We start from the raw sequence: 12,361 nt of genomic DNA, 5'->3' as shown, positions 1-12,361 counted from the left end.
TTCAAATATTTGTCTCCATCAAAATTCGATCTTCATTAAATTTTTGAAAATTTTGAAAATCCACGAAATTTTTTGTGAAAATCCGCGAACGAATTATTTTTTTTTTTACGATGTACACAAAGAGAACATGTTCACAATTAATTTAGAAGAGGCTAGTAAGTATATATAAGAATATATATTTGCAGGGTATAAGTATATATAAGAATATATATATTGCAGGATATAAGTATATATAAGAATATATATATTGCAGGGTAATAGTATATATCTATATATAAATTTGGCTTGTCTGTCTGTCTGTCTGTGTGTTTGTATCAAATAAACGTCAAAACGGCTGAACCGATCGGGCCCAAATTTTTTGTGGGACATCTAGGGACTCTAGGGAAGGTTTATGAATGATCAAAATTTCAAATATTTGTCTCCATCAAAATTCGATCTTCATTAAATTTTTGAAAATTTTGAAAATCCACGAAATATTTTGTGAAAATCCGCGAATTATTTTTGTGTTTGTTTTATGATGTACACAAAGAGAACATGTTCACAATTAATTTATAATGGGCGCGAAGCGCCCTCTAAGGCTAGTAATTTAAAAATAATCACAGCATTGTGAAATCAAAATAATAATATCATTTGTTTGTTTGCAATATAGATTTAGCTAGTTTGTTTAAAATGCTTGAAATTAAATCATTCATATTTAATTTAACAGATAAAATGTGGAAACTTAGATTCTAGAAATAATTCAGAAGTTAATTTATTCTAAATAAGATATTTTTTTTCAGTGATTTATTTTGTAAGTTATGAAAGTTAGTTTATTTTGAATTGTGGATTTTACTCAAAAACGGGAAAGTGGGTTTTGTCTCGAAAACGCGGAAATGTTTCAAATTCAGGATATGTTCGAAAATGGAAAACCTAACATTATCTTAAACGGTCAAGAGCTTTCATATAAAAATTTTGATTTTCAAACAGAAGTTTAAAATTGGGAATTGTTGTCCTCGTCATGTTTAATAAAATGTTGGTTATAGTTTTTATATCGACTTTTACTCTGGATATGGGCCAGGATCCCAAAAACCCAGTCTTTCAATTTGTGCCCATTATTAACACTCAGTGTTAGAAATGGGCCAAGTGTTAGTTTTGTAACTAATGTCCGTCCCCTGAAGTGAATAATCTAAGTGAGTTATCTAATTAGATTATCTACGTGAGTTTTAGAAAGTCTTACCTTGCATTCATTAACCTTACACCATTTATTTACTTATTTTATTCTATTTTTTCTATTTAAAATTACCTTTATCAGCTATGTTTAAAAATAAAAAAATTTGCTCATGTTCTTGTATAATGTTTATTGTATGTTGTTTACACTATACATATAATAAAGAAGAAACCCATTTCTACACAATAATTTGGTTAAAAAGATTTTTAAAAAGCTGGCCAGAGTGCCCAGCGTTAGCCGTGGAATTAAAAAAAATCGAATTTTTGATGAATTAAATAGATAGTTGTCAAGAAAAAAGGTTGAATTTGTTGCTTATGTTACCCCCAAGTTACCCATGGGTTCTCTAGCACGTTACCCGAGGCATTTTTAAAAATCGGAGAATATTTATCTCTGAAAATAAAAATTCTAATTTTTAGTCTTTGTTATTCCCAGGGTAACTATGGGTTCCCTTAAAAAAATTCAGCCGATTTGGTTCAACCGTTTTTTCCAGCTTCAGCTAACATTTTTATATATTCGTATACAATTTTAAATCGATTTTTCTCCAACTTCCGATTTTTTTAAATAAGGAATCATTAAAGCTTGAAGATAACCCAATATGATATAAATAATAGTATCTGATAATTAATAAACAGATTGTTTTTTCATTATATATACGACCTAAGAGCTTAATTATATAGATTACCATGTTAAGTGCTGCGCATCCAAATTTATGTGTTTTTAATGATCCAAAGAAATTTAGATCCCAGGGATATAAAGTTTAAAGAATTTTTAAGAGGTGGAAAAGAATTGCTGATTAGCTGGGTAGGTTTTTTATTTATTATATATTTTCTCCAATTCAGCGGCAAAATATTATTTATTTTCTTCAGTTCAGCGGCAAAATATTATTTATTTTCTCCAATTCAGGGCAAAATATTATTTACAATTACTTTATAGGGAAATTAAGAAGACTCCCTAAACCTATTTTAGTGGTAGCGGAGAAACGCAGTTACGTGCGCATGCCGCAACGAATTATAAGAAGGAGAGAGACAGTTCTAGCCGGAGCGCTCGGCCCCCAAGCCAGTCCTGGCCACAGCGCGCAGCCCAAAAGGGTCTTAACCTAACCTAACCCTAAAATATATACTAATCTCTCTTCTTGTAATTCATTTCGGCACGAGTACGTAACTGCGTTTGACAGATCCCAATTTTAGTCGAGGGAAACATATTTTGGGATGATGTTTAATCTTCTCCCAAAAAAGTAGTTTTATCATTTTTTCGTATTTTGAGATGTAATGCGTGAAGTTTTTCACAAAAACTTGGCTAAGTGGATGTTATTTTAACTAAATTGTCCTTAGGAAAGTTTGAGACTAAGTTAAAATGAATTTGAAAACATAAGCAATTGTGCAGCGTACATACCCATTTCACTTAAAGGGAGTGACCGGTTAGATATAGTAGTTGCAAGTTAAGAGTGCAGTATTGTAGAGAAACTTTTCAGGATTCATTTGAGAACTTTGACTTATGAGACTTTTTTGCGGTAAACTATTTTCATCAGCAAGAGCGCAAATCCACTCTCTTAAATTCTCCTGGATTGTCCTTTCTGGAGGGATGATTTTGAGAATCGGTCTTATTAAATTATTCAATAACAACGAGGATCGAAAAATGTAACAAAAATTATACACTCCCCTATTTTAAGTCTTAAGGGATAAATCATAGGGTGGGTCGCAAAAAAAATCAATTAATTAAGATATGAATAAAAGTTCTAAAAAATTTATTTATCTTTTTAGATATCTTGAGTTAGAATATAGATAATCTATTTACTAGGGAAGAGGGAGGAACAAGGCTTTTTTTCATACCAAGAACACCTCCACCTATACCTAGAATAGATAGATAGATGGATTAAACCTAGAATAGATAGATAGTTTATCCATAGAAATATTATGGAATATACTTTGTAGTAGTTGCAGCAGGAGCCAAAAAAGCAATCCCCTTTAAAGTATAAACTTCAGCTCACTAAGAATGTTCTTTAAATATAGTTGCAAATTTGTACTGCAAATTTAATGCTAATGTACTGCAAATATTTGTTTACCTCTGGATTTAAAGTGAATCATAGGTCCAGGAACAATATCAGTTTGTCTAAAGAGAATTAAGTTTTGATTTTGTTTACATAGTTTTGTTAGTATATGGGATCATAACAGATATTTTATTTATATTATATATATTATATTATATTTATATTATTGAAATGTAGTATAATTTTCAAGTGACACGCTATTTAAGAGTGACATTTAAACTTCTATTTAAGTAAGAATGAGGAAGATGTATAAATTTTTCTTTCTTGAAATGCACTTGCACATGCCACTATATGGAGGGTCACTTTGAATTATGTCTACTGTCCCTTTAATGTCTGCAAAACAAAACTTGAAAACCACAGTATGTTGATAATTAAAACATAAATATAATTGAAACTTCTTTAATTTTTAATCCTACCATGTCTATTTTCCCCCTTTCTCATAAAATATTAAAATCTTAAGAATCTAATGATGGATACCTGTTAGAGATCTTTCTCCTTGTTTTTTCCTTGTTCCTAGAACTGATTTGTTGATCTCGGATCAAAATAACATTTCTTTCACTTCCTCGTCTAAATAAAAGAACCTGTGAAGTCTTGTTAAAGCAGAATGAGTTCATCAAAGGCATTAAAGAAAAAATGCTTGTGCTGATTTCAAGGGTTAGGTTAGGAAGATCTGACCAAAAAATAAAAGACTTCAGCAAAAATGTTTTTCACCCCTCCCCCCCCCCCACTCAAAAAAAATATTCCTTAAAAGCCTTAATTTAAACAAAAAAATACTTGAACCAAGTTTTCTTAATACTGTGAAGAAGTTTTTTTTTGTAAAAGATGGGGAGAGGGGGGCGCTTATGCAGGAAAATGTATACCCCTCTTTGAATAAAAAATTGCTCTGAATTTACTTGGTTTAAAAAACAAACAGAACAATAGATTATATTGTTTAACAAGTATTGTACTCAATTATAGTACCTGACGGAATGAACATCCTTGAGTTTAAGATGTACTCTGACATACTGTTCCTCAAAGGTTTGAACTGGGAGGGCAGGAATAAGCTCATTGTTTATTATGTTTATCCCCAGATTCATACATGTCATCATGTTTGTTCTAAATAAGTCAATGAAATAGTAGGATCTTTAAATCATAAATATATTGCTTGGTATAAAAAATTTTGAAATATCGGCAACAATCTGCTCATAATGTCAAACAAAATGTTTGTACTTTTGAAATGCTTCCATAATATTATGAATAAAATGTTAGGTTCTTACTTCTAACAATGTAGAAATAGAATGAACATTGGATTCCTTAGAACATAAGTATGTAAATTCCAGACCCACTGAGCTGTGTGTTTAAAATCTTTTAATAGAGCCTCATGGAAAAGGCTATGTAAGGGATTGAAGCATTTGTGTAGTTAGAGAAGGACAGACCAATTTGGAAAACCATGCATTAACCGTTAGCCAGGAGACATGTTTTCTAAAATTTAATTACTCGAAAATAAAAAAAATATTAATCTATATGCAGTTTACATCCCTGTACACACCTGAATGGATAGTAGACTAAATTTGACTCGCCAGTGGAGAGAATCATTGGTTCAGAGAAGACAACATCATCCTTGCTCAAATTTTCAACCTTCTCAATGTCCTTTACAACCTTCTCCGTCTTCTTTATAATCTTCTCCATCTTCTTTTCAGTCTGCTGTTGCTTCTTTTCAATCTTTTCTGTCTTCTCCTTGTCCATCTCCACCTTCTTCTTTGCCTCATCTGTCTTTGTTTTAATAATCTCCATCTTATTTTCTATGCTCTCCAGCTCCTGTTCTATCTCGATCACAACTTTTTTCTTCTTTTTTCTCTTCTTCTCCTCTCTTGGTTTTACAATGGCCTCCTAATAAAATCAGAAATAATTTTAGATGGAATAACCTAAAAATTTAACCTTAAATTAAAGCTAATTAAGCTGGCTTCAAAAATATCATGCATAAAATGAAAATTGGTCCTAAATTCATGATAAGTTAGGCTACATTGTAAAACATCTTGAATTTAAAATTTTAATATTCACCTTTTCTTTTTCTATCAAACTTTTTTCTGTATGTTTCTGATTCTTGTTTTCATTTTCCATGTTTAACTCTACCTCCTCCTCTCTCTCAGTTGTCTGTTCTAATCCCAGTTGGATGATTTCAACTGATTTCTCCTTAAGAAAGGATTCTTTAAAGGCTAGAAATCTTGTTTTTTCCTCTTTCTCCATCTTTTCTTTGTCAAGCATACCCTAAATGATTAAAATATAAATCCATGTCCAAAACTTCAAAAAACATCATACCTGCACAGTTGCTTGTTTAGATTTCTTCTTTTTAGTCTTGTTTTTGGAATTCTTCTTTTCTGGCACTTCTTCTTGCAAGACATTCTGTGGCTGAGTATTGTGATTTTTTCTCCTAAAACAAAAAAAAATAAGAAATTTGACTTAGGCATTTTTTGAAATTTTTCTACCTTGAGACAGGAACCTCCACCCATTCTTCTTCAAGGTCTAATCTAGCAATATCTGGAGCACTCAGCTCTAAACAATCTTCATCAGCTCTTTCCCATTTTTGTTCATTCAGTCCTTTTTCTTTACCCTCTTTGATCTGCTCCTGCATATGGTTCCGTTCCTGTTTGATTTCTTCATTCTCTACTTTCTTTTCTTGGACTTCCACATAATCCTCTTGATTCTCCTTGTCTTTTACAGTATTAGCTATTTTTGCCGTTTTTAAGTTAGTTTTTGTTACATGAAGATAACTTCTTATTTCAGGATTAAGCTCAGAGGGGTAGTCTACTACATTAAGCTCGAAATCTTCATTTTCTATCACAGTTTCACCTACTTGGTGTTTAGTTTGCGCTTCTTCTTTAGATTTAAGAACTGGGAGCTCATCAACTTCTTTTACAATAATATTTTTACATGACATATTTTCAACAATAGAATCTTCACCTGTGCCAGAACAACATGAGTCTTCAATTTTCTCAAGATTTGGGAGTGGTTGAAGATTTTCTTTTATGCTTGGTGCATTTTCCTCTTGAATTGTGCAGGTTTCCTGAACTGATGGTGTATTTGTTGAATTTATCTCATTTCTGGATTTTTCCAAGGGATCCAATATGTGAGGCAAAGGATTACTTATTTGTTCAAAATTGGTCATTGATTCTGACAGATTGGGCAACTCTACAGAACTACTCATAGAACTTACATTTTTAGTTACTTTATCAAAAGAGGGGGATACTTGTGATTCTTCATTTTGAGTTTTCTGTTGGCAAGTATTGTTGGCAAGAATGTTTTCCATTTCTACATCTCCAAATGAGATCTGGGCAAGATTGGCAGGGTTTTCTAAATCCTCAATCATTTTGTCAGTAATTAGTGCTTCAACTTCTGAGTCATCTCCAGACTTCTCATAATTAGTGTCAATGATACTTTCCTATGTAAATTAAATAAGATTAGATACATAAATTAAAATTGGTCAACTGTAAATTGGAATATATAAAGCTCAATTATCTATAATGATAATTTGGGACTTATCTACACTAGAAATATTGTTGAGGACTCTGAACCAAAATTTAATATTTTGATTGGTCACACCTGTTGGGTTTCATTTATTGCATCTAGTATTTGTAAACCACTATCCACATTCTCTGTAAGAAGAAACAGTTAATCAAACAATCAATCAATTCCTTGATATTTGTTTACTACCTTGATCTGAAGACTCAGTTCCATTTAAATAACCAGAATCATCATCATAATCCTTTGAAAAAGACCTTATTTATTAAAGCCAAAGTAGGTTAGTGTATCTAACATCATATGTTGTGTCAATTGCAAAAAGAAACAAGTTGCAGATTTGGGGCTCTTTAAAGTATTTTAGATAACCTTCATACTTTTAGTTCAATTTTCATCATGCTAGAAAATAAATGCTTGTAAACCCAAAGAATTTAATTCAAACTATAATTCAAAGCTAGATTAGATCAGACCAAACCCAGTCTTTATCAATCCTGACCTGCCTTTTCTCCTCAACCTCTTTTCTTTTCCTTCTCTTTCTTTTAACATGTTTAAGATCAGAAGAAATACATGAATCACAGCTCGAGCTGGACACCTAAATTTTTTGTTTTGATAATCAGCAAAAAAAATCTAAAAAAGCAAAGAAAACTATAGGTCACCTGGGATTTCAGGTTGGGGCTTTTACCACACAGGTGCAAGAGATCAGTAAGCTCCTAAGAAAAAAATTATTATAGTTAGGGTGGGGGGACACATACACATACACAAAGTTGCTACTAAAATCTTGCTCTTACTTTTTATATAACAAAAAACTCTATCTTCATTCCAGTTTAAACATTTACTCCAACAGTAGGGTTATCTTCGGGTTTTAAAAATAAGCAATGAAACTTTGTGCTGTCTGTCAGACCTCAGCAGAAGGAAACTAAGTTACCTCATTATCATTCAAAGATCCTGCCTCACAAGCCTCCATATCATCTAGAATTTGTTCAGATTCAGCACCTTCTAATGATATCTCTGACTCAACAGCTGGTTGTAAACTTTGTTCTCTAACCGGTTCTTGAACTGGCTCTACTGAGCATGTGGAGGTTGGTGTAAATGCAGTTTTTGAGGCACATGGAACAGGAACTGGGTAGTAAAAATAAAATGGAACATATTGCACATGAAAATCTGTTGTTCCTTGGATAGGAGCTGTTTGTTGAACAGGCAAGGAAACAAAACTATTTGTATTGTATTGTAAACAAGAAGATGGAGGAGCATTGATAAATTTAGGGTCAACATGTGGATTATATGTGTGGATGACAGTTGACTGATTACCCAATGGCATTGGCACCGTTGGAGCTTGTTTAGGTATTATGGTGGAATTAGAGAGTTGAAACTTGGTGGTTGGGGGATGTTGAATATATGCCTGCTGTGGATGCATTGGCATAGTTTGGGGAGGAGGCATACTGACTAGAGAACCATAGTTTAATTGTTCTGAGACACCAGGATACAGAGAAATTGGAGGAGGGTTAGATCCTGTAATCTGCTGATTGGTGGAACCAACATATGTAGGGGGTAATTGTTGTATCATTGGTTGATGCATGGAATACACTGGACTTGGACTACTAAAGTTGGTGGAATAGGTTGAAGGAGGGTGCTTTGATGGTTCACAGCAGTTATGGGGTGTTACTGTTGGAGGATGATTTCTGCATTCATTGCTGTCTGAACCATTCTAAAACATGTTTATTTCAACTAAGAACTTTGGCAGATAATTCTAAAAATTGAGTAATACTGTTTTTAGAATTGTTCTCATCATAAACTGTTTGAAACCTGTTTAATTTGAGGTAATCTGGGACAAGGATTTCATATGATTATTATGTTTATATTTTATCAAATTGTAAAAAAAATCTTGTAACTCAAAACAAATATTTACAGTTAAATAAGCTATTTTTTATATACAAAGGCCAAAGATCAGATGCAAATGTATTTGTTTGGTAAGATAAGAACATTCTCACTGATAATTGCTAACTGTTTTGTAAGTACATGAAACAAAAACCTGTACTTTTATAAATGAAGGAGGTAGCTTTGTGTGGATAGGTTGAGGAAGAGAATCTTGAACATTAATTTCATGAATATCCCCGGTGTCTTCTTTCTCCCCTTCATCCAGATATTTGTAGTAAATGGTACCATTATGCTGAATCTCCTAGAAAAAAATCTATTAGAAAAATTATTTGGCTTTAAAATGGCTTCTCTCCTGGTACAAAGTATGTCTCATTTTAAATTAGAAAATCTAAATTTTGCTCTTTTCATAATGATATGTGAATTGAGGTAGAAATTAGTGACCATAGCCTAAAAAATATATGATTTGAGGTTAATAGTAATTAACAGCAAAAGCTAATTAAACTAGATATTTATAAATTCAGTCTCTGACCACCAATGAGTATGGAATATCATGGAGATGGAATCTACCCGGCTTGCCATACCACATGATTATATATGCTTTGCATACGGTACTTCATGTTGAATAAAAAATATGCTTTCTATTACTGTCTGATACGCAATACATGTATTCAAAATAGGTTATTGTAAACATTAAAAAGGGGGAAAAAGTAGGCTGAATAACGCCAAACAAAACATATTTTTTTTATAATTTAAAAAATCGGTTTTATTTAAGATTGTAAAGTAAAAAGCCAAATTGAAAAATTATAAAACGACCTATAAAAAAACTCTTTTTCAAATGGATTACTGTCTGCAAAGCATGTATAATCATATGGTAGGGCGGGCAGGGTTGATTCCTTCTCCATGATATTCCATGCTCCTTTTTTAATTTAATCTAACTCTAGAAACCTATCTCTAAAATAGATTTTTTTAAATTCTAACCTCAACATATTTGAAGGATTTGAACTCCCTGCCATCCTGCTGAGATGGGGAGAAATATGTAACACCTTTTTCATCTGTATAACAGAAAATTGTCTTCGAATCCGCCAATGGATGTTCTAACCTACAAAATAAAATAAAAATGCCAAAAAAAGGTTTTAGAGTTTTCTTACTGTTGTTTGGGAGAGGTTTAGATTATTCTCTACCAAGTGAAGAAGGCCACCATAACTTTATTTCTTTTTTCTTTTTGTTTATTTAGATGTTAAAAGTAAAAGCATAAAATGCTGTTACCCCTGTAACTACGACGTCCTAAAAGATTTTCCTATCTTTATTTATATAAAGAAGAATAGAGAGAACATAGCATCCATGCCAACCAGAGATAACGGGTTTCCTGCGAAACATGAAAGTAGTGAGATGACTTGAAGGTTGTCTTTCTACTGTCATGTTTTGGATCCCAGACAGTTTCATGGGACACCTTGTATCATTCAAAACTTACAACAATGAAATTTTTAAAAATCAGGTTTGGCTTGTATTCAAAATACCTTTTATTTGGGTTGTGTTGGTAGTGGAGTGGATTGCCTGTAAAAAGTGCTGGGTCAGGTTTATTGTTTGCTGAGAATACAGAATCTTTCCTTATAATAGCATCCATGTTCTTAGAGAATATTTTCAGGAAAGGATGATCTTGGGATTCCTCAGGAGTCTGTTCAGCACACCGATTAAATTTAAGTTATAGCGTAGTTTTATAAGGCCTTCCATGCAAAGATAGCAGTGCTGGATTTACAAAAACATGCATAATATCTAATTAATACTTGATCAGACAGTCCCTCTGAGTTTGAGTACAATTTTAATTAAAAAATTAGTGAATTAGTGATTAGTGAATTAGGGATTGGTGAATCAAAATACCAAAATTGCTTTTTAAAAAGCTGTTCATTTTGGTTTGCAACTATCATTGAATACCTAAAAATTTCTTTATGCATGGGTCCATGTTGAAACCAACTCTTACAAAAGAATGCCATTAATTAAATCAACAGAAATTTAAACCATGGCTCATGGGATTCACTGATAAACCTTTTGGATTATCATTGAATCCCTCGGGAGGAGGGGCTATTTTCTATTGATTCTAATTTGTCTATGAGTAAATGATATATTTAAAGAGGCAACACTATTTTCTATGTTTTCTAAAGTAAAGATCTCTTTCAGACTCTGATGCTTTAATCAATCTTTTCCTTTGATTCAGGCTCATCGAGATTCTTCCATTTTAACTTCTTCTTCGTATTTTTACCCATCTGAAAATATTGAAATTATTAATTTTATCAAATTCTTAAAGAAATTGTGGGCTCATAATTTCATTTCATTGATTTAAAAAACAATTTTTATTATTGCGTGATTAAAATTATTTTTTAAACTCTTTATATTATATATTCTTGTCGAAAATCTGTATAAGAGTTCTTTGTTAAGATTGGTTCAAATCACATACACAATCTCCTTCACTCTAAAGAACAGAATTTATTTAATTATTTTCATATTTGAAGACAAAAAAATGCCTGACACCAAGTAATCCGTGAATTGTGAGATTAATTAAATGATTGCATAAGTTCACTTTGGGTCACTGTGTTGGTCTGAGAAGGTTAACAGAATGAGAACAATCTTTACTATCCCATAATCTTAAACCGATTTTTTATCCGACCTTATCTTAGACTTTTCCGCTCCACAGGGTTTTATCTACATGGATGTCCTGTGCAAAAAGTAGACATATTGTTTAGATTGTTAATAACAACATGTAAATGAATTGCAACCCAATGGCATAGACCTTAGATATTTTTTAAAAAAGAATTGGTATTAAATCAAAAAAGAAAAGTTTACACCATTAGGTTGCAAAGAGAATTTAAGTTTGTTGAAAAGACTCAATTCCATTTCGAAGCCGCTGTAAATTACCCCGAATTGAAAGCTATTTCTAAGAATCTTAAAGTTTCCCTTAAAGATTTTTATATTATTATCGAAAAAAATCTTTTGAGGCATTAGGCTGGAAGGTTTAAGGTATAAAATAATCAAGATTTAAAAAATTTAAAACAAGTTTGCTTAATTATCTTTTGAAAATTATTAGATTCCTTTCATAAATACGCAGACTTTTTAGGGTAATATTCCAATTTAAAATTATTAGATTCCTTTCATAAATACGCAGACTTTTTAGGGTAATATTCCAATTTAAAATTATTAGATTCCTTTCATAAATACGCAGACTTTTTAGGGTAATATCCCAATTTAAAATTACATAATTTCAGGTGACTCCCATTTTTTCGATTCACTACGATACCCTGCACCCTCTATCTGAGTAACGGTTAAGGAAAATTTTGTCATTATTAGACTGTAAAATGTGCTGAATTCTCTTAATTTTGTTTATCATCTACAATGAATCTTTAAGTCACTCTACAGAAAACTGCACTTGAAATTTACAGTTTTTTTAGCAGAAAAATAAGGATATATCGTGCATTCTTGAGAAGAAAAGGTTTAAAACTATAAAACTGAAAATAACGTTTACAGTCCCTTGATAAAACAAATTAAAAAATAGATTTATTTAAATAATTTATTTTTCGATAAAATAAGAATGACTGAAAGACAAGTGCCATAAATCTGTAGAAACCGGATTTTTAAAAAACTTTTTTTCTCATATAGATATGAATGTAAATATATATTTTATGTTGTTAGCTATATGCTGCATCTAAACGGCTGGATCAAATTGGCTGACATTTTTTGAGGGGATC

The 12,361-nt window shown here is 31.7% G+C and overlaps 1 protein-coding gene across 1 annotated transcript; it reads right to left on the bottom strand.

Moving 5' to 3' along the window:
* Positions 1 to 2,961: 2,961 nt before the first annotated feature.
* On the bottom strand, positions 2,962 to 10,881 carry LOC111707471 (titin homolog). The gene is made up of 17 exons (XM_023480581.1): positions 10,826 to 10,881; positions 10,142 to 10,299; positions 9,603 to 9,723; positions 8,779 to 8,925; positions 7,675 to 8,454; positions 7,406 to 7,459; positions 7,246 to 7,341; positions 6,945 to 6,996; positions 6,834 to 6,886; positions 5,720 to 6,672; positions 5,553 to 5,664; positions 5,295 to 5,501; positions 4,783 to 5,123; positions 4,215 to 4,349; positions 3,732 to 3,821; positions 3,270 to 3,316; positions 2,962 to 3,057 (listed from the first exon to the last, which is right to left on the bottom strand). Exons 2-17 carry the CDS (start codon positions 10,246 to 10,248, stop codon positions 2,978 to 2,980), a joined length of 3,375 nt encoding a protein of 1,124 aa, XP_023336349.1. The 5' UTR covers positions 10,249 to 10,299; positions 10,826 to 10,881; the 3' UTR covers positions 2,962 to 2,977.
* Between the last annotated feature and the right edge of the window lie 1,480 nt (positions 10,882 to 12,361).

This window comes from Eurytemora carolleeae, unplaced genomic scaffold, assembly GCF_000591075.1.
Source record: "Eurytemora carolleeae unplaced genomic scaffold, Eaff_2.0 scaffold797, whole genome shotgun sequence".
Taxonomy (NCBI): Eukaryota; Metazoa; Arthropoda; class Copepoda; order Calanoida; family Temoridae; genus Eurytemora; species Eurytemora carolleeae.
This window is presented reverse-complemented; position numbering and strand designations above follow the sequence as displayed.